The sequence below is a fragment of the Mytilus galloprovincialis genome, chromosome 4 (genome assembly GCF_965363235.1).
Source record: "Mytilus galloprovincialis chromosome 4, xbMytGall1.hap1.1, whole genome shotgun sequence".
Taxonomy (NCBI): Eukaryota; Metazoa; Mollusca; class Bivalvia; order Mytilida; family Mytilidae; genus Mytilus; species Mytilus galloprovincialis.
The window spans coordinates 65,756,314-65,780,410 of NC_134841.1; the positions used below are offsets into that span (position 1 = coordinate 65,756,314).

Here is a 24,097-nt window from a genome sequence, read left to right on the forward strand (position 1 = left end):
TCTTACTGTTTTTACCAGATTGCATATTATTCACGAGAAAAGACATATTTTATTTCGGAATTCCTAGCAAAAAGAAAAATAAGAATTGAGAAAAAAATTGGTTGCAAATAATTGTTCTGCATGTTGAATATGGCTCACCTGTTTTGCACTGTGCATGCAGCAGACATTTTATTTGTGATAAATCATGACAGATAACAATATTCAAGATTGATTTCCTTAAAACTACAATAAACAATATGTAACAAAACGGCATGACAGTTCAGTTTAAAGGAGACAATCAATTACAGCTGTTAAACCAAGCAAAAGTTATAATTGTAAAATTTAACGAAAGGTATAACTTGCAAACCTAGTCTCCTGACAATACACATATATATCAAAACAGGAATAAAATAAGAATTAATTTAACGAAATTAAAAAGCTGCCAGACTGCTTAACATCTAATTTTCTAATATTAAAAAATGCAGTGATATGCAAATGTGCCATATGTTTACTACCACTGGGTTGATACCTCTGTTGATGGAATGTTAGCTCCAGCTGGTATCAACAAATCAAAAGCCTGCACTTCGGCATTTATATTCGGTTATAGCTATATTAGCAGGGTTGATGTTTTATTTTCTTTGGTATAACTTCAATTTACTCAATTTCTTTGTAATGTATATACTAGTAATATCATGGATATCATTTTTTGGGGCCTTTATAGTTTGCTGTTTGGTGTGACCCAATGATCCGTGTTGAAAACCGTACTTTGACCTATGATGGTTTACTTTAACGAATAGTGACTTATTATTGGCACTCATATCACATCTTCTTATATCTATTATTCTGCTCATTATTAGTCAATGATATGTTCTAAATTTTCAAGCATTTTACTAATGCTTTACTTTGCAATGAGTACAAAAAAGTGATACATTTTAATATATATAGCCCCTCCATTAATAACATCTTTTTCCTTTGAATCTTAAATAAGAAATAAGATAACACAAATGTTAGCGTTATAACGCAAGGGTTTGCGTTATTTCGCCAAAGTTTGCGTTATTTTGCAAAGGTTTGCGTTACATCGCAAATGTTTGCGTTTAGAGGAAGAAATATTAAAAACAAAGTTGTGTGGCGCTAATACGCCTCCGTATAAAAGAACAATTCATATTCATTGATTTGTAGTTAACGGCGGAAGTGCAAACTGAGAAGGTAAAAAACAATCGAAATGAAGTTTTAACACAAGTTTTAATAATGTAAATAAAAAATAGCTGTTTTTTTTTTCTTCTGAATCCAAGGTTTCCAATTAACAAAAAAAAAAAAAAACCTAACTAAATGGTATGTTGTGTTTTCTCTTTGTTGAAGGCCGTACAGTAACATATAGTTGTGACATAAACTCTGGTGGATAGTTGTCTCATATGCAATCATACCACAGCTCCAAATTTTCATATGATTTGTAAATTTTAGCATTTGTGTGCATTTCCGCACGAAAAATGTCTGTACCAAGTTAGGAATATGACAGTTGTTATCCATTCGTTTGATGTTTTTGAGACTTTGATTTTGACTTAGCTTTAGAACTTTCTGTGTAGAACTTTTCTCTGAGTTCGGTATTTTTTTAGTTTTTACTTTTTCATATGCCCCTGTTATAAACTAGATTGAGTACAAGAAAATGAGCTATGCTTTTTCGTTAATGCTTAAATTTCTAAAGTCAAAATTGACAACGTTGTGAAAACAAAACTATGATACATAATAGGTAAAAATATCAAAAACAAGGGTACAACAGTCAACATTGTATTATAATCTTAATCACTATAAAAACAATCAAATATGTCAACAAAGAAAATAAAAAGGCATATAGACAAAGCACATTATCAAAAATAAAAGGAAACCTCCAATAGCAGTGTTATCGACCAAGTTGTTGTAAGCAGACTCGTTATAGATACTGAGGGAGCGTTTCGTCTACAAGACGCGTGAATCAAAAATGTTAAAATGTCAAATGCAGTACGAAGTTAAAAAGCATTAAGGGTATTTGCCAAATACAGCTAAGGTAAATGTAATCTATTCCTGAGAAAGAAAATTCCCATAATTTTAAACAATTCAAAGTGTTGAAAACATTTTGTTTATTAATATGACAACATCGACGTGCTGACTACTTGTATTATCATCAGGGATGAAACCTATAATAGCAGTATTATCAACCCAGCTGGTGTAAGAAAACTCGTTAAAGATACTGGACGAGCGTTTCATCTACAAGACGCGCGAATCAAAAATGATAAATGTACAAATGAAGTACGATGTTAGAGAATTGAGGGCAAAAATCCTTATGGCTATATATAGTTAAGATAATCTTTTCCTGAGTTAGGACAATTCAAAGTGTTGAAAACAGTTAGTTTATATATATGACAATATCAATGATAAATCATGCCAACACAGATGTGCTGACTTCTTGACTTTCCTATCATCGGGGATCAAACCTCTAATAGCACTGTTATCGAAATAGTTGCTGTAAGAAGAATCGTTAAAGATACTGGACGAGCGTTTCATCTACAAGACGCGCGAATCAATAATGACAAATGTTTAAATGAAGTGCGAAGTTAAGATTGAGTCCTTACGGTTTTGCAAAATATAGCCAAGGTAATCTATACCTGGGGTAGAAAAGGTATTTTGAACAATTTAAAGTTATGTAGACAGTAAATATGACAATATTAATCATAATTCATTTAAAATGTATTTGTCTAAAAGTAGTACTATAAATAACCAGAGCGTTTGATATGTTTAAATTTTGGAAATCTTTAGCGAATTGCTTATTCTGTACATTTACCTTCGGTGGGTTTTTTTTTTTTTTGTTTTTTTTTGTTTTGTTAATTTTATCAGGTAAAACCCAGCAGTGGTTGTCTTTTGTGTTATTTAAGCAAGAAAATCTATTCAGCACTTAAAATATTTAATTAATTAATGCTAACAACTATCCTTCTTTTATTTGAGATTAAATTCTTCAGTCTCTTTCAAGTTTAAATGAACTTCGTAGCATTTCCAATACCCACTGCATAAATGCAAATTGGTAACTAAAAACAATTTTCTTTTCTATTTTTCCCAACAATAAAATACCAATAATTTTGTTTCATTCTCACATTAAACAAATCAAAGTTTAATGAGAAAACAAGTTTATCTAAGAAAACTGTGTTGAAAACAAATGACAAACGAAAGCAGGAAGCTTAATTTATTCTTTGAATTTAAATAATAAATGACTATAAAACACAACGATAAGAAGCGGTTTTTACAACACGCGAATCAATTAAAGTTAAATGTTTGGTTACACGAATTATTGTTTTAGATGGGTGATTGTGGTTTTGTTTTAATTAAAGAACGTTTAAAGTGAATTTAAATAGATTTTCTTCATTACGTTAGATATGGAAGATTGTGCTAGATTCGAATGTTGAACTTCAAATTCTATTCAGTCAACGCACTTCAAATGGAAATGAGGTTCCCTTGAATAACATAATGTTTGCAAACATGCATAGTCAACAGAATAATAATTTCACAAATATCAATGTGCTTTTGTGCATTTTGCAGTTTAATTGTTGCAGTTTTAACAAGGGAATCAATTTTAGATTATAATTCAGCACCGCGTCATACGTTTTCTTCTAAGTCAAAAGATTTAGTCCCCCTTTCTGTATCCGATGTGACTGCAAAATCAAGTTTAAAATTCAGCAAAAACAAAACCAAAAAAAAGATTAAATTTCTTACCCATTTATTTAAGGTGGTACCTAACACTACAGGGAGATAACTCTGTAAAATCAGCTAAACGTTTTAATTACGTTGTGTTGTTAAGGGGATATTAAGCTTCTCAATGATCAAAATTAGTGTTTGTCAAACTGCTATGTAACCAGTGTATTTTTTCTGATAAATTGGTTGCTTCAAATATTTTGAATTTTTTTATATTTTTGTCAAAGGGTCAAAGTAAATACTTTGTCAAAATTTCATGAAAATTAAACGAGCCAAATTAATTTTAGTGAAAGTGTTGGGTACCACCTTAAGGGCATACGATACAGTTTGAACCTGTATTTACAAGTTGATGAAACTTTTCATATAGGCTATTTTTTACCTGATTAAATCAAATATGTAATAAAAAATATACCTTCATGTGCTACTTTTTGAGTAAAATAAGGTCGAAATTTTGTATATTTGCTCAAAATTCAGATTTGTGTCCGTATTTTCTTTTTCGAAAGAAAGACATAACTTTTTTGTTTTAAAAGATAAACACAAAATGGTTTTTGTAAAATAATCGGTAATTTCTGCATTTTATAAGTATTATTAAAAATTATGCAATTTTTATTCCGAAATAACTCTATATTTATCAAATGTTCATGAATAGAGGAAAAAACGTCATTTTTTGCTGCATGTTTATCAAAATTAAAAAAATTGCGCTATTTACAGTTTTATAAAATTTGGGTCACATAATCTCCTTGCAAAATGAAACAAATTGCTGTTTTAAAAAATAGGGGTCCATGCACTTGTTTTCAAATTAAATCAGTTTGAATGATAAAAATCAGTCGAAAAATGCATCTTTTCCCGATATGTCAGAGTTTGACGTCGCGAAAATAACATTTTACGTCAGCAACGTCATTACCTTCACTGTAACTGTATCGAATGCCCTTAATTAAATAAAAATTTGGATAGAAAAGCAACAAAAAAAATTGTGTTAAACTTGTACCCTTTATATGTAATTAAGATTTTAGATAGAAAGTGCAAATTACAGAGCAAAATGTTATATACAAAAGTCATGTAACCTTTTTCAATAACATAAACAATTTAACAAAAAGAAAATGATTTGAAACAATAATGTTACAGCATGTTTTGCATCTTCATTTTATTTACTTTCACACATTTTCAGCATTTCTAAAATTCACAGTATTTCATACTAGTTTTAATTATCCTTGAATTTTTAACAATATTATGATTTTTTTTTTCTATAGCACATAATTTGGATTTGAATTAAATGTACAAATATGGTCTAAACTTCAGTTATAATTGATTTTGACAACTTCTAGATCTGCGATTATTCCGAGAAAAAAAGAACGCGTATGAGTTTACACAAATGCATTTGGTTGACGATGCAAATTTCCTTAAATTATGTAAACATTTGCAGTACTACCGTACTAAAATTCAATTTGCCTCCATCGACAATGTTTAACACTGAAAGCACATTATTTATGGATACACGCATATGTAAAGTAATTGAAATATCTTGTAAAACTGAATTCTGTAGTATTTTCACTCTTGTATGATTAAGAAACTTTCTGATTTTGATATTTTCAGTAAATTAAAGTAGGGGTTAATTGACAATACATTATTAATCGCGCCACATATTTGTGTCTGTCCTAGGTCGGGAGACTCTGACCTTTGTTGTTTAGTTTGTTATTTTAATTTTAGTTCATTTGTATTTTTAGTTTAGTGTGACGTCCATTTTCCCTTAAATATTATACATTTTTTTGGATAGGCCATCTGAAGCCCGCCTACGGATGCGGGGTTTACTAACTGTTGAGGACCCATTGGTGGCCATATGCTGTTGTTAGCTCTTTGGTCGGGTTGTCTCTTTGCCGTATTTCCCATTTTAGTTCTCAATGTTATAAATGGCTCCATAAATTTTGATTACCATCAATTCAGACCTAAGAATTCAGACGTTTATGTGGTTACCCTATTTATTAAGCTGCACTAACTCACAACTGAACATTAAAAGTCACAACCTTTATTTCAACTGTTTTTTTTTTTTTTTTAATTTTCTATAACGATTTTTTTCTGTATTTGGATTTGTATTACATGGATGTTTTCGTGTACCATTGAGAGAGCTAATATCATGTGTACACATATTTATGTATGTATTTCACTAGCAGGTTCAAAATCAGATAAATGTTGAATGCTATTTTATATTGATCGATTATTGTGCCACATGAGGAGCAGGATCTGCTTACCCTTCTGGTGCACATGAGATCTCCCCTAGTTTTATGTTGGGTTCGTGTTGCTTAGTCTTTAGTTTTATACGTTGTGTCTTGTGTTCTGCTTTGGGTTTTTTTCTTTTTTTTATCCATGGCGTTGTCAGTTGTTTTACATATATGAGCTTACACATTTTTAAACTACATACTGCTTTGAGGGTAGATATTGCATTGAAAGACATCTTACGAGAAAAGGAATTAATTTGCCTGTCAACAAAAGTACAAAGCTTTCGAATATTGGTATTTTATAAATGTCACCTTTTAGCATTTATAATTTGCATGGTCATATGTTCGGACTATTGCAAACATGTTGATCAAACCTTTTAGTTAACACATCAAGCTATGATAGCCTGAACATATTTTTTAATTTAAGTATTCAGTGAACATGGTCTCGATGATCACGAATTGGTTGACCGCTATAGAATATCTTCGCCATTTATGAGCATAGATATGTTCCACTACATGTTGGCATGGTACTGCTCTCTTCTCATCGATTCTGTCAACGCTCTATCCAATTACCGATTTTTTACTTGCAATGCACTAGTAGTGCAGTAAATGTCTGTTCACCTTTCTGTGAGACCTGAATCAAATATGGTTTTTGGTGGTTGCTGTGTTGCTCAACCTTTACTTTTCGTTGTCGTTGTTTGTTTTTACTTCTGTTTGTCTTACATTGTTTTTTTATTTTGCCTATGGTGTTTTCTATCAAATTAATCCGACTTATTTTCCCCCTCCATTTTAGTATTTCTTCTCTCTTTTTGTGCACTATTATAGTTCATCAGATTTATATATTTTTCTTTTGCATTCCAGCTGTTCAACTTCTATCTTAGGTATTTATGATAATACATTCTTTTTAAGATTGATTTCTACAAATTATACAATGAAGTTTGCGACTTATACTGTTAAACGACGCATTTTTGGCGCAAACGGATTTCTCCCGTTAAATGAATACTTTTTTCGGTGCATGATTTCTATAATTCTAATTATAAATTTGAAAAAAAAATATTTTCAATTATTATGAGTTAATTGGTTAACAACATTCTTGATGTTTGAGGTGGAAAGGTCTTTTGCTCATCTGATCTATCCTCTTAATGGCGACACTAGATCGGTAATCAATATTTTAGTGAACATTTCATCATTTAACCAGACATGAAAATATCATACTAACAATTAAAACATGCTACTTATTGTCTACTCTCTAAACGGCATTGAATATAATAATACTCTCTAAATTGCATTGAATATCATAATGCTTTCGATTAGCAGTTTTATAATTGTTATTTTTTTTATAAATGAACATATGATTTTACAGATAATAGGGTTTTTCTACTCAGTTTAATTTTAATTTTATTTTGAATTTGTTAAAAACTTACTAATTGAAGATATCAATTATTTCAAGGCCTACTTTAGAAAATATCATCTGTCTGGTTGTATTTATGAGAACTGAGTTTTAATTATAAAATATTTCCTTCAAAAAATGACAATTTGTATATCTGTCAAGATTAATTGGAAACTACAGCAGTCTCTTTGTGTATGTGTTTATTTTAAAATCAATTCTTCTTGAGATATTTGTACCAAATAATATTATGATCTGATCGACTTAATTAAGATTTTGATCATATTTGGAATTTAAAATTATAAAACATTATAGATGAAAGGCATGTTACAAAACACAAATTACAAAGTTGAATGTACAAACTGCAATTGATGTGATCAAAGTTTATATCAACTTTCCCATAGAAACACATACATACATACATCCATAAACAAATATATGGGGAAACAGATATAAGGTATGGGACAGCACCCTACGTGACGACTCCCAAAACACACAGGTCACATTGAAGTCAATGTTTAGTCTGTCACAAATAACAGGTATCCTAACAACGATCACTCAACTGTTCAGAGTCGTGAAAAGAGAATATATATATATATATATATATATAAGTTAAAGCGTGAAAAATGCAAAAGTGACAATATGCAAAAAACAAAAACAAAAACAAATAAGAATGTGGAAATATCACAAGTCATAAATAAGAAATTTGAGTTAATAACACACGTGTCCATGTTGATTACCTGTTACTTGAAAATGAAAGGGGTAATAACATGTTAAGCAGACACGGGTATGATCAGCGGTATCGTTTACGTGGACTTTATAAAATTCAAAAACAAATCTTTCCATTAATGGCTATCGATAGATTATACGTCGTATACTAGCCCCTGTTTATATTCATGCACACGGAACCCATTTTAAATTGCAGTCAGCAGTCTAGTACAAGCGCTATTCTCTTGGAAATACGTTGACACATAATACTTCAGACGCAACATTAAACAAGACTGTTAAACATTGCTAAACAGTTACTAACACTTACAATACTACATCCTGTTGTTACTGTTGACACTTACGGTTTTTTCATTGCTCAAGGTCATGCTTTTCTCCATTTGTTTATGTACTAGTCATTTTCTGTGGGTTTTTATGTTTGGTCTTATGTTGCGTTGTTATACCACTGTCTGGGGTTAGGGGAAAGGTTGGGTACCCTCAAACACTTTGTTTATTCACCTATCCCCAGTCAGTGGCCTGTTATTCAGTAATGGTCGTTGGTTGTTGACTGAAATATTTGTATCTCGTTGATTGTTTTGTTTATAAAGCAGGCCTTTGTTTTTCCGTATGATTTATTTTAATATTAAAAGACCTTTGGTCTCTTGCTATGTCGTATGGGTTTGCTCATTGCTGGAAGACATATAGTTTGAAACAATTAAACATGTACAATGTATGTAGCATTTAGTCTCTGATGTATATACTTGTCGACAAGAGGATACATTGGTAAAGGAGGGGCGAAACATAACAGAGGGACAGTCAAAATCAAAATCATTTCCAGATATCAGTGACTCCTAGAATATAATAAATTAAAATACAATTAAAAGTTGTCATAATTTTGAAATGTTCATGACTTACGAGCAATCTTTGGAGTATCGGTTGCTCAACGATATTACAAGCATGTCACCTGAGGTTGTCAGTCCGAATCCTTTTCGTGATGAGTTACGTCTGATTGTGATCTTAATCGACAAAGTATTGCAAGTTTTCCCGCCGACTGTCAGTACTTTCCAGGTATTCCTGCTTCAACCACCAATAAATCACTGTCCGTTATAAAATAGCCAACGTCGCTGGAAGCGGAGTTAAATAACTTACATCTAATTCTTTAAATGTCTTAACATTTTCGAGAATGGAGATGGAAAATATGTCAAAGAGACAACTTCTGACGAGGTTCTTCAATAGGCACACGCACACAAAATGTAGCAAGATTAAACCATTTTTTAAGCATTAATCCCTCTTTGTATAATATTGACTAGTGGGGAATAGGACGAACATAAGACAAAAATTGGAATTTCTTAATTTATTTCTGCTGTCGTTATATAAAAAAGGATATTGGTAATACGAAACTAGACAAAGATAAAATAATGCTACAAGACAAACTGATATTTATAAGATAATGTAATCATAACCCCAATACCGGCATCAGTATTGTAAGGTTATTTCACACAGCAAAATTGTTGCCAGTACAGAGAGACCCGATTGTGTACAATGTCGATAGTAACTTTTTACAGAATTTCAAGAAATATAAATACATTGTTGACCTCGAATTTTCCATGTGGCATTATATTGTGGATTTCAGTAGTTAAGGTGAACCTTAAATCAAAAGGAGCATGCGCTGAGCTGTAGACCAAAAATGATAAGATATGTTTTTTTTTTTTTTTTTTTTTATTTCTAACATTTATAAAAGCCAAATATTGAATCTTCGTTTCGCTATAGACAGTCAATTCTCTAGATTTCGTTTTCAAGATAAGCACAAGATTAGACGCTTGAGCATTCACCGCTATTTTATATATATACATGTACTAATTCAATGCATTATTTTGTTGTTTTTTTTTTGTTTTTTGATTTTTATTATTTAGAAATCCTTTTAGTATGCATCAAATTAAAGCAGACACTTTGAGACAAATCGGTGAACTAGAATTTGACAGCAATGCCCTCTTGAAAAATATACATTCCATATAGTCTTGTATGCAAAATTTGTAAAAAGCTTCAAAATCATGCATCCTCGGAAAACAAATATTTTCATTAATCTACGGGAATATGTACTTCAAAACAAAAATTTAGATCAACAATAAGCGAAAAGAAAAATTAATATCTTTTTAATTTGTGGTTATCGGCGGAAGTGCAAACTGAGAAGAAGAAAAAAATTGAAATGAAATTTTAACACATTTTTTGATAATGTAAGTGAAAACAGCTGACTTTTTTTCTGATTCCAAGGTTTCCAATTAGCAAAAGAATATATATTTCCTTCTTTTTTTTTTAAATCTAGTTGTTAATATATGATTAACATGATTGTATGCTGTGAACAACTTAGGTATACAGCGTGTAGTTTTTTCTCTTTGTTGAAGGTCGTAGGGTTACATATAATTGTTACATCTACGTCATGTCAACTTTGATGGATAGTTCGATATGCAATCAAACCACATCTCCGTGTTTGCATATGCTTTGTAAAAAGCAATTTTAGCATGTGCGTGCATTTCCAAAACAAAAAGTTTTATGTTTAAAGGATTCTAGCCCCAATATAATGTTTCTCGCACGAAGGCAATGAAAGATAAAAATATGCCAGAGACTTACTTTTTTTTAAGAGCGACTTGGTGGGACTGTACGTAATTTAAAAAAAAGAGCGGCTACGGAGACTGTACTGTACGTTGATCAAAAAAAGCGTTTCAACAAACTGAAAAGATCAAACCTAGCATTAAAGTCATTTTTTAATCTTTAGAGAGAAAACTATCGAGCAGATCTAGAAAAGTTGTCATTACGCGAGTGTTTGTGCTTGTCTGTCGATTCATATTAATGTTTATATCGGGTATATGACCAAACGGGTTCATTGGTTCCTTGAACGTCATCACAGTGGTGAATGAGATGACGTATATTAAAATGTTGATACATGCAGTATAACCAATTGATGCAATGCATTATTTATTGGGTTTTTGTAATTTGGATATCATTTTAGCATGTTGTAAATCAAACACAATGTATGAGCATTTGAGACAAATTTGAGAACGTGAATTTTACGGCACAAAAAAGAATATAAAAATCCACAATAAGCTAAAAGAAAAAAATAATGTTCTTTAATTTGTGGCTATCGGCGGAAGTGCAAACTGAGAAGGAAAGCATTTATAAAAATTAGTACAGGCAGTCAATTCGCTACATATTGTTTTAAATAAGCACAAGGTTGCACTGAAGCAACCACCGCTAATTTCTGTGTATACATGTACCAATTCGATGCATTATTTATTGTTTTTTACTTTCTTTTTGTTATTTGAGTATTATTTTAGTGTGTTATCAAGCAACCACAATGTATGAGCTTTTGAGACAAATCAGTGAACAGGAATTTGACAGCTTATGCCCTCTTAAAAAAATACAAATTTCATAAAGGCTTATATGCATAATTTGTAAAAGCTGCAAAATCAAGCATCCTCGAAAAAAAACATCTTTTCGTCAATCCACGGGAAAAGGTATTTCACGAAAAGGAATATAGAGATCCACAGTAAGCTAAAAGAACAATCCACATTCTTTAATTTTTGGCTATCGGCGGAAGTGCAAACAGCTGATGTTTTTCTAATTCCAAGGTTTCCAATTAGCAAAAGAATTTTTTTTTCTGTCTTTCATTTATTTTATTTTTTAAGTTAATTGTTAATATATGATTAATATGATCGTATGTTGTGAACAACCTAACTAAATGTTATGTTGTGTTTTCTCTTTGTTGAAGGCCATAAAGTTGTGACATCTACTTCATTTGAACTCTGTCTTATATGAAATTGTACCACATCTCCTTATTTCCCTCTGCTTTGTAAAAAGGCAATTTTATGCCAGAGACTACGTATTACTATTTTTATTTTTAAAGAGCGGCTACGGAGATTGTAAGGTGAATGGCAGACAATTTGAATTAAAAAAGCATTTCAACAAACTGAAACGGTCAAACCTAGCATTATAAGTTATTTCTTAATCTTTAGAGAGAAAACTATCGAGCAGATCTAGAACAGTTGTCATTATGCGATTTTTTTGTGCTTGTCTGTCGATTCATATTAATGGTTACATCGGTTATATGACCGTACGATTTCTTTGGTTCCTTGGGCGTCATCTCGGTGGTGAATGAGATGTCGTATATTAAAATGTTGATACATTATAACAAATACAATGCATTATTTATTGGGTTTTTGTAATTTGGATATTCTTTTAGTATGTTGTAAATGAAACACAATTTATGAGCATTTGAGACAAATCTGTGAACATGAAATTGACGGCTAATGCCCTCTTAAAAGAAAGCATTTCACATTAATCGTGCGAAATTTGTTAAGCTGCAAAATCATGCTACCTCGAAAAATATCTTTTCGTCAATCCACGGGAATAGGTATTTCACAAAAAAAGAATATAGAGATCCACAATAAACGAAAAGAAAAATTAATATTCTTTAATTTGTGGTTATCGGCGCAAACTGAGAAGGAAAAAAATGAAATTTTAACACGTTCTTGTATAATGAAAGTGAAAACATCTGGGTTTTTTTTCTGATTCCAAGTTTTCCCATTCGCAAAAGAATATACAGTTCTTTCTTTTTTTAATTATATTGTTAATAAAGGATTAATATGATCGTATTTTATGAACAACCTAACTATACGGTATGGTTTGTTTTCATTGTTGAAGGTTGTACGGTGACATGTAGTTATAACATCTACCGCATATAAACTCTGGTGGAAAGTTGACTCATTTGCAATCATACCACATTTCCTTATTTCCATATGCTTTGCAAAAATAGATTTTAGCATAATGTGGGTATTTCCAAAACAAAGTCTTATATTTAAAGCATGGATTCTGGCACACAGATTATGTTGACTATAAAAAAAAAATAATTAGCGGCTAAGGAGACTGTACGTTGAATGTCAGCCCGGACATTTTGGTATAAAAAAAAGCGTTCCAACAAACTGAAACCTAGCATTATAAGTTTAGCTACTGTGCCACCAAAGATTTTATATCGTCTCAAGTATGACAGAGAAAATTATATTTCTTTATCATAGCATTTATTGAGTACTAGCCGACCCTAGCCTCACACGAAGAGCACTTCCATAAATGTTTTAAATAATTCCATATCAAGGCAGAGCTTAATTCAATTCTTGTTTGTTGTCATGAAAAGAAATGTATTACTATTAAGTTTGCACAAACATTTAGATGGTAACTGTCATAAAAATACTATAGATTTTTTAGATATAATTATCAGTTGAAAACATTCTGTATTGGTACTGAATGCAGCTTAAATGACACACTGCCACGCCCATCTTTTACAACGTTTGTAAAGTAAACAAACAAGTGATTGATCATGAATTGTTAAATTGAAATTTTGAAGCTCTTTGGAACCGCTGAAATAGAATATTTTTATTTCATAACATATATCTGCACCTACACTTTATAAACAAGGCGTTATACCAAGGCCGCTTATTATATCTTAACTCTTTTGTTGACAAAACATTTATTATTAAGCTTTAATTTATTAAATTGTTAGTTTGATGCATGATCATTATTTATTGATTTTATAATTAGATATTTCATATCTCGCAGTTACAAATAAACTGTACCATTATACTGTTCAATCTGTTTGTTAGCGATTTTCTATATGAATACTATAAAACACCGTGTGACCCAATATATCATTAAATTTGTAAAAACTGTAAAAAGTAACAGTAAATTTCACTTGGTTCTGCTTGAATAAACAGAGTTAATCCATAGTTCATTAAACTGTTAAATAAACAACCCCACACAATCTCACTCATGAGCGTCAATCGGTGTGGTGTCTGACTGCGGTTTCATACAGGCGGTGATGCATGAACTTTATCTCCGTGTTAAAAGGCATCACAATTACTTTCAGATGAAAAACAGCAGTTCCTTTGTTTCTGGTTTTGTTTACTGCAAAAGTAATTGAAACAAATTATCAAGTATGCTATTCCTCAATTAAAAGGACATCGTGCGTTTGTTTTACATAGACTGGACCTATAATGGTTAACTTTTATAAATTGTGGCTTGGGTGGAGAGTTGTCTCATTGGCATTCATACCACATCTTCTTATATCTGTTCTTATAAAGAATATGTGGCTTTGCTGTCCTCGTTTACGTTAAGTTATAAGAAGACATTCCTATGCAATATCTATCATTCTCTCAAGATTCTCTCAAGCCCGATTGTCAACAATGATCCACAATTTGTATTATGCCTTAAATTTTTTGCACGTGTGCTGTATTTCATTTGTGCTTAATTTTAGTTTTTGCAAGTATTACAATAGGCCTGTGCTGTTATATATTTTGGCTGCATGTTGTGTGTTTAATTTAATGGTGTGTTTATGTTATTTTATATTCGATAAAGTTTATAATGTTAAATGTGAACCGAATCAAAATAAAACTTTAGTATTCTTTTTTTTTGGGAGTCATATAGCTCCTCACAAAAGCTTTTTTTTTTTGGGGGGGGGGGGGGGGGTAGTATTTCTGTTTGTAAATAGATCATCCAAAGAAGTGCTTCCGACGCCACAAATGTATAGCCTCCTGCAATTTTCATTTTATAATGAATATTGTCAACATTTTATTAACATCAAAAGCTAAAAAAAAAAATGAATTCTATAAACACCGTTTTACTTGAATTTTCCAGTTGTGAGATTTGTGCAAAAAAAAACCTATCTGTTCAAAATAAGCATGAATTTTAACCACAATACCACAATTTTGTAGATATAATTCATTGGCATTTATAAATAAGAGAATTATTGACATTTTATTCTTTTTTATTGATTAGTGTTTTCTATTGTAATTTATTTAAAATGTTAATCAATGTATGAATACAATGTAACTACTGCATGCATCAACCATCTGAGAATTCCTAATATCGTTAATACGTGAAAATAAAAATATGAAATTCTCGTTATCATCAACAGTTGTTATAAAAAAATTGCTAATTCTTCGACATTAAATATAATAAATAACATATAAAAACAAATAATATCTCTTTTATAGATTATTCATTTCACTTATTTATTTTTTTCCTCATAATTAAACATTTGAGCAATTATCTCCAGCAGTTTTCATACGAATTATATTACGTGAAAAAATATTATCGTTTATTTATTTATTTTTTTTTTTTTTTTTTGGTTTTGCTAAAATAATTACTGTCATTTTTCCGATCCAGAAAGTGATTAGGAAAGAAACTAATCGTGGAATATTTGTGTAATGCCTATAGTTAAGAAATCTATTAGTTCACGCTGCTTACTAAAATAATGTATTTATATAGTCCATCAACAACCATAACAGAACTATTTAACTCCATTCAACAAATTTGTTCTCTACAATCAAATGATTTCACAATTTAGGCATCTAATTAAGCCATTATGCTGACAAAGAAACGTAATGACATGTTTGTCCGAATTTGATAATAGCCGCGTAACGTTTTGCGATCTGTCGTGCTGTGCTTTCATGATAAACAGACCATCAGAATAATGGAAATTAATAAACATTTTGTTCAGATCATAGAGTTTTATTTCTCTTATTATTAGATTATTGTCGTTAGTTTTTGGTGAAATAGACAACATTGAAATCAGTTTTCTAAATAAAAAATGTAACATGTTTTGAAGCTTCCTAGCTATCACGGAATGTTTTATTCACTCTGTCATTCAGCTCAATTTCAGAAGTTTGAATAACAATTTGGGTTGATTTACAAACGTCTCAAGAGTGTTATTGAAAAACAATAAGATATTCTAGAATGGTATTAGATCAACATATATTTACATTTCTGGTGAATTGGTCAGATGCTCAAATAAATGAGAAGCAAATAGAATTAATGTTGGACACGTTATCGAATATTACGATAGAATGACAAAAATAATGAAATAACAAACAAGAATGAGACTGGACATATAAAGTAAATGACCGGTTCTCAGATGGGTTGAATATGCGTTTACGAGTTAAAAATGAAATTATATATAATCTTTCTTTTTATCCCACTGAAACCACTATATGAGGGCTTAGATTCAGAAGCGAAAGTGGTAAAAGCTTCGGTTATGGTATGATTAGCTCTGATTTTATCAATTTGGAATGAAAAATGGTAAAATTGGTTAGATTTTAAAGTAAACTCATCAGAGTACTGGTATTTATTTGCTGCTTTGGGTGTTATTTTGGGTTCATTGCTCTTTCAATGTCAGCGCGGATATATAAGCATCATTGGCGAGAAATAAATATTTGTCATGAGCACAATGTACATTTAAAAAGATTTTTGCAATTTTCTCTGTTGTACTTGTTTCACTCATAAAGTGAATTGAAAATTGTAAATCGTTCTGGAATTATAAAACTGAAAAGATTGGAGAATATACGTTAAAAATTGTCAATGATTTTATATCAACACTAAACATTGTTGTTTTCAAAAGACATTGTTATACATTTTCCATTGAAGGTGATCGTCTGCCATCATGATTTGATATTGATATCAATAGGATGATTTCGTGATAGCTTTTTTCCATAGATTTTGAAATGTTCATTTTGAAAAAAGAAATAACCATACTACTGGAGAAAGTTTGCAACACTTCAATTGAGTCTGATTAGTGAAAGAAATATTTCTGCATCATGCATAGCTCTGAAAACTTATCCGGGTTTTACTATACTTTTGGTCTTTTTCGGTTAATTCAGTCCCTCTTCCGGATTGTAATAGGTTTTATATATAACAACCATTTGGCCTCGAGCAATGTAGAAGCGATTCAATTTGTCGAAATGCGCATCTGCTGCAATGAATAATAATATTTAGAACAATGAGTTTTAATAAATTTTGCCACATGATGTGTTGTTTCGTATCCTTTTTTGACGTACTCAATACATCGCAATTACTTGAGAAAAAAACCGTTCTCTATTGTCAGCCTTTAATATCTAATTGGAGGTGTCCTCTCACCTTTGTAATAAGAATAGAACCCGCTGTTTTCTGTATACCTAATCATAAATATGTGGCTATTAGACTTTTATCTCTCGATCTCCTTGATCATGTTAAACGAGACCTCATTGTGAGATAATTATTGCGGTTAACTAAGTGGCAATGCAAATCTGGATGGTGATAAGTATATATTTACGTGGGAAGTGATAAAAATATTTACTCAAAATACCTTAATTATTCTTGGTCATTTAAAACAACGTGAACATAATACTTTTTTTCTGTCAAAATTATACTCGGTTAATTGACATAACAAGCATTTTGATCTACAAACCCACATAACTGATTGATATGTAGAATATCGAAACTCTTCAAAGCTGCAACCTAAAAGTATACTTTTAAAAAATGCCTACAAAAGCAATTTTATTTGATGCATACGACAACCTACACTTTGTCTCCCTTGACACCATCTGCGAGTATGGTCTTGAGGAAACAATGATAGTCTGTCGGAAGGGGACGATAAATGGCTGACCCGTGTTAAGAGAGAGCCAGCTCTCTTGCACGTTAAAGACACTCTTGTAGATTTCGAAAAAGAGTAGGCTAATGCCGCTACAAGGCAGCACTAGCACCCGCAAAGTGGAAAGGGATTAATATCTAAGTTGCAAAACTTGTTTCCCAATCCACTATAAATAAATATGTTTAAACTAAACTAACTTTATGGAGCAAATATAGAATGTAAAAAAAATCTAAAAGCTTAATTCATGAAATGTGCATTTTTTATTTCTAAATAAATAAAACGCATTGTAGATCTAAAAGAAACTAATGGTTACTGTAAAATAAATGTTTTATTAGATTCCAGCAAAAGATGAAAGATTATCAAATTCGAAAGAATCTCAATGTCCACAAGAAGTATACAATAAAAGAACCTTTAAAACGAACAAATTCAACGAAACATCAACTGCATGAAAACTAAAGCAATCTTCTCCAATTGCAGGACTTAACTTAAGAACCGCGAATTTCATAAAAAAAAACTTTCTAAGTCACTTTTCGTCTTTCTCAAGTGAACGTCTGCGTATCAATTGAGGAATATTGCTTTTATTTATAGATAAGATCTTTTAAGTTTTCTGTTTTCCGAAAGTTTTTATTTTACAGAAGTATGCTATTTTTTATTTAACAACAACATTGTGTGTTTGCTGTTGGAGCTGTGAAACTAATTGTATAGCTGTAACTAATGTTACACTACACTAATGTTAAATCCTATAGGTTGACATGGGCATAGAAATACGATCACCTAAACTTCTCCCGTCGGACCGTTCTACTTTACTCAGTGAAGGATCCAGAATTTTTCATAAGTGGGGCCCACTGATTGCCTAAGAGGGGGGCTGCTCCTGTCAAGAGTCAGTGATTCCCTATGTAGTCAACTTATTTTTTATCAGAAAAGGGGGGGGGGGCTTGTTCTCGTGTGACTTGCAGAATTTCCCATCCTTATCAAAGTTGACTAACTAAGTTTCTTACAGAATGAGAGTGCTATAATATATTTCTGAACAGAAATACAATTTGTAACAATTTTTTTTTGTGAAGGCCTAGGTTTACTAGTTCATAATTTTTACCAGTAGGAATTGTTAATAATGCGTCTTAATTCTAAAATCGATAAAACTATAAAACAAATGACAGGACTGTTGTTTCATGCATACAGAAATACATTGACGCAAGCTAGCTATAGCTTACAATATGAAAAGATGCCAAAGGTAAAAAGAAAATGATAGATGCAGCAATTTGCATATTATTTATTTAAAATATAATCTGTTCGAAACATTTGTCTAAATAAATATTTTACAAAATTAACAGTGGTCATTTTGGTTTGTGTACTGAAAAAATAAATAGAATTTACCCTAGCGTATAACATTTGTCGCTTAAATCAAGTTGAAGCTCAAGCATTTACTAGCAGAACAATCGTTTAAATACTTGTATATTATGATGGTAATCTTCTTCGAATGTTTTCTAACTATTTTGTTCGTTTAAGAAATGTTCATCTATTATGCACATTTTAAACCAGTTTTTAACTCAAGTATTTTTTTTAATCAAGTACTACTGCCAGCAAGACAAAAATAATCGAAAAAATAATATAATGTATATCAGTCCCATTTTGGTATAGCTCTTCTAATACGTTGCCGCCATCTGTTCTTTTCAAATTATCGACTGGTGTGGTAAAAGAAAGCGCTTTGGGATAATGTTAGTACGTAAACTTTCACATATAAATAATTAATAAATAAAAAATTAAATGTGTCAAAAACTTGATTTTGTTTAAATCGAAAAATTAACGAAGACAGCGTTTATTTATTTATAAGATTTATATCCAAATTAAATGAATGGAGGAAATCAGCAATTTGTTTATATAGCATTGAGGTTCCAAGACATTCAATAATTTTGATCATCAAATGAGAGAAAAATAGACGGCATAGGAGAAGACAATTTATAACTTATAAACGTAAAAAGACTCGACAAATATGATTTTGACAAAATAAGATAATACAAAAATATGTAAAGCTTTCTAGCACCACCACAACAAAATCTACTGGCACACGTTTTCCTTTGAAACACAGCATAAAGATAATGATTTCATAGGTGCAGATTTTTACCAGAATATACTCGTAGGAAATGGTTGTACATGTCTGTCTGGGACAGTCTGATTTTACTTTTTGTTGTCAGTTCATCAGACATGTAATTCCATTCTTCTTTCAAATATTGCGATTGATGTACGCATTATTTAATTTTCGTTCGTTTATTCATAATTTTAGTTCCGTATCTTTTTAATAGTTTTACATTGAACTTGGTGATGATTCTTGTTTTTGAGGGGCGGTAAAATATACATCATTTGTTTTATTTATGTGATTTACTTTTTTGTGTTTTCCCCCACTATTGGAGTGGTTTGGGTCCTTTCAATGTTATATCTTTCTTAAAAAATTGTCTATATACATTTGTATTTTTAAACCTAATGAAGAATATTTTATATAAACTTGTTTCTGTAAATGCATTAAGTAAATATGCAATTAAACTGGATTTTTCACAGTTAATTCTTCTAGTAGTGATTTCTTTCAACATCTTCGCATGTCACAGAAAAATAGTTCTCTATATGTACATATTTTGTATGCGTTTGGTGATTTTTTTGTTGTTGCTTGTAACTATGGGACTTTCTTTTACTCTAATATCGGTTTTTTTTCTTCTTTTGTTCATTACATCAAAAACAAGTGTAAAATAAATGCCGAAATACTTTGAATAACATTTTTGTGTTAGCTTAATATGCATATGTTGAGTATCGTTATCTAAAAATGACCAAAAATATAAGCCATACAAAGTCGCCTATAAGGCACCCATTATCAAAAACTACTAAATTTTCAATTGACTGAAAATTCAAAACATTAGATGTGTCCTATGTGGTATGTGAAAGATGCACCGAGACTCACCAAGTAAATTGGTGAGTAGAAAACCCATATTTTTGCATCACGGTAAATTTCTATCTAGCACACGATGAATGTTAATACACGTCAAAGTAAGAAGTGACACCAGTATCGTGCGTAACGTCTTAAAGGGAAACTAAGACAGTTTACCATGCTTTTAAGGAGCGTTGCTTTTGTCCAAATTTCCATGTTATCTGCATAATACTGTGGTCTGCGTAGGTATTTTTTGTGGTTTTGGGTGGTAAATGTTTGAAGGTTATCTCTATTAAATCGTGTTTTGACCTTTTCATTTTCGTCATTTTTTGGCAACTTATTCAGGTTTTCATTAACACATAATCTATTTCGATTGAATAATGTTCTAAAAACGGATATTCTATTAATAAGTATTATAACCAGACAAAATGACCAATGCGATGCCAGTGACTAAGTCAACTGCTACTATTAAAGATCAATTTTCTGCTAAGGTGCAAAGTTTCTACCAAGGCTACCAGTAAAGAAGCTATAAGCAAACTAACAGTTTGTCTCTATTAGGTGACAATTTGGGGAAAGGGCGAAGCTATTGTGAAGTATAGTAAACCGTCGTTGATTCATATTGTCAGCTAAGTACAATACTGAAGATTCTAGTACTATACAATATGTTTATTCCTTGTTCAACTGTTTTCGGATTCGAAAAAGAATTTAGTAATGTATATGAATATTTTTACATCGAAAAAAATGTGGCGCCTCCATGACATGCATAAGCTTATTATTTATTTACAATCTTATGTGCCTCCAAAACGTATTTGTAAACATGAAATCTTTGTCACAAAAAAATAAATTGATTAAGTTTAGTATTGTATATGTATTTTTTATATACGAATTTTAAACATTCGCGTATCTTTAAAGCATATGTTACGAATTACCATGACGCAAAGGTACACAACTGAAATCAGTAAAGAAATGAAAAAAACATAAGAATAAAAAGGGGTCTCTATTATCTTATGAAAATAAATTAAAAAAAAAAATTAAAGCAGTTTATTCAGAAGGAATTATTTATGAATACATGAGAAACAAGTAAAGTATTTTTTTTATTTGAGTTTTAACCTATTTGTATATTTATGTATTAAGAAAAATTGATATTGTGCGATCTAATAAACATATCTCTTTTTACTTTTCTATTATTTTTTTCATTTTTCACAATTTCTACTCAGCTTTAAATTTGTGCTATTTCATTTCCGTTTTCTTTTGTTAGTTCTTTGAATCAGCTTTCAATTTGTACAACTTCTGTTCAACTATTTGATTTTCTTTACTTTCATCATAGCCTCTATCTTTTCAATTGCACAAAGATAAATTTGTATTTTAAGCATTTTGAAAAATTGAAATAAAACTATTTAAAAGAAATTAAGTTGATATGAAAATAAAACATAAAAAAAACAAAATTTACTCTTTTTTTTTTTAAATTGTAGTCAATAATCCAAGGTTTCTTTTGTGCTCTTCTATCTATTTATATAAAACCAAATGCAGAAATTTCTAAAGTGTTCAGAAATGAATAATAATTCATATTTTTCATTATCTTTCTATATTTATATTTAGAGTTAATGTTAGAAAATGTTGATATGCCTGCAAATCCATTATGAAAAGCCCATTCTTCAACTATATTTCATTCTGAGAATAATATTTGAAGATAAATTGTAAATGTAAAAATAGAGGTGGGTGACTGATCTATTATTCTGAAAACGCATTGGTGTTTTTCTTCCTTGAATCTAAATTTGAAAAGTATTCATGAGTAAATAATATTTTGAAATCCAGAGAAAAGGACATTATTAAATTAACGGTTGTGGAAAATAATTACTTACATGTTTCCAAATCTTCATATATAGTAAATCAACAAGAAAATTCGTAAAATCAGAAAATTTAATAATTCACAACAATAACATTTGCAGCATTAAATAAATACATTCATATGTCAAAAACAATTCATACAGTTCATATTTTTTTTATTTCTCAGTCAGACGCAGATTTGAACATGTTCCCAGTTGTAAGTCCTTCGAATGTTGAAGCAGTCGGATATGTGATTGGATTTCCTAATCCTTGCTGTCTACGAATATATGGATAGGTTGCCAAGTATGGCATTAGAGAGTTCCAAGCTCGTGCATGTGCATTTTGAAATGCGCTAGGCCTACTTGCGATCACAATTGGGTCCTTTGTTTCTATGTTGGGATAGGTTTGCACTGAATTTTCTGTATGTAAAACTTTATCGTCCGTGCAATCGTTATCTTCACAACTACTATTTGCAATGTTTTCTTTCTCTGAATTGTCAGAAAGTTCACTGTTATTGTCACTCTGTGAATTATGACGGGATGAGCTAGAACTATCAACGGAAGAATGATATTTTAAATTTCTAATGTCGAAAACAGTTGGTCGTTTGATTACAATGTCATCAGGAGCTAGTAAGCTCTCTACATCAAAAAGACGCTTACGTGTTGTAGGTTGCTGTCTTGGGATTTGATTTTGAATACTTTGGTTCTCCGACTCGTCTATTATTTCAACTTTGATGTCCTCTTCTTCTTCACTTACTTTTTCGTCGGTCCCAAGATTTTCAGTAGAGTTATCATCCCAGGTGTGAGAAGTTGAAGTAGGTGACGGGCTAGGACTGTCCTCATCATCTGGAACTGATAGTCCCATATGTTTACGTACTCGTCTTTGTGCGCGTCTCCTTCTAAAATCTCCTTTTTGAAAGTCATCAACATTTGCAGGATGTATTGCCCAATAATGTCCTTTTCCATTTGCACTTCTTCCTGATTTGATAAAGCAGTCGTTAAGAGACAAATTGTGACGAATGCTATTTCTCCATCCTGGTCCTCTTGCTCTAAAATAGGGATAATTATCTAAAATCCACTGATAAATGTCACTCAGAACTAACTTTTTATCCCTGGCACTTAGAATTGCCATTGCGATTAACCCAATATAACTATGGTTTGGCTTTGGTTCCTCGTGTATAAATCGTGCCCTTGGATCTTTGAAATAGTGCTGCATGTACGCTTCAGCTGGGCTTGGATGGTATGGCGATAGTCCTAATGCATTTGGATATCTGCTAAGTCCATACTGCAAACGGGTGCTGTAATCATACAGCTGTTGTGCACGCTGCATATCTAGTGCCATAGGAGAAACTCCAAAATGTAGGTACGGAGTCTGTGTTGCTACTTTAAGTCCATACGGCAAGACCATGGCTGTTGGGTTCGTGTTACACATTATCGTGACAATGATGTTAAGTTGACAAATACTTTTCAACAGTTTTTGTGTGTGGCAAATTTACCTTTGTTGTATTTCTATACTGACTATAAACTTTATACAAATCATTTAAAATACCAATCTTGTCATCTCTATTATTCGACTACGGTGATTGGTCGACAGCTAATGAATATTCAATACTTTCCTTAAACAGCAAATGTATCGAATTTCTCCTCCAATCAAAAAATGCTGCGATTTGATTTGTCTTTACAGCTTTTACATGATGAACCTTAACAACAATAAAGCTCTGTGTGATGTTTTTGCCTGTTTTCGTAAAATATTTATTTTTCCGTGAGGAATATTGTTGATTATTTGCATTCGATATTTAACACAAATTATTACTAAATTAACCATATTAAGACATGAATATTTTTACAGATAAATTCTTGCGCTAAATTGTTGTGATACCATAATTAATAAATTTCTTCAAATAA

At 31.0% G+C, this 24,097-nt stretch overlaps 1 protein-coding gene across 1 annotated transcript; it reads right to left on the bottom strand.

The window, feature by feature from the left end:
- Positions 1-22,272: 22,272 nt before the first annotated feature.
- LOC143070710 (uncharacterized) lies at positions 22,273-23,709 on the bottom strand. Its single transcript, XM_076244900.1, has one exon. The coding sequence runs from the start codon at positions 23,622-23,624 to the stop codon at positions 22,377-22,379; it is 1,248 nt and encodes a 415-aa protein (XP_076101015.1). The 5' UTR covers positions 23,625-23,709; the 3' UTR covers positions 22,273-22,376.
- Between the last annotated feature and the right edge of the window lie 388 nt (positions 23,710-24,097).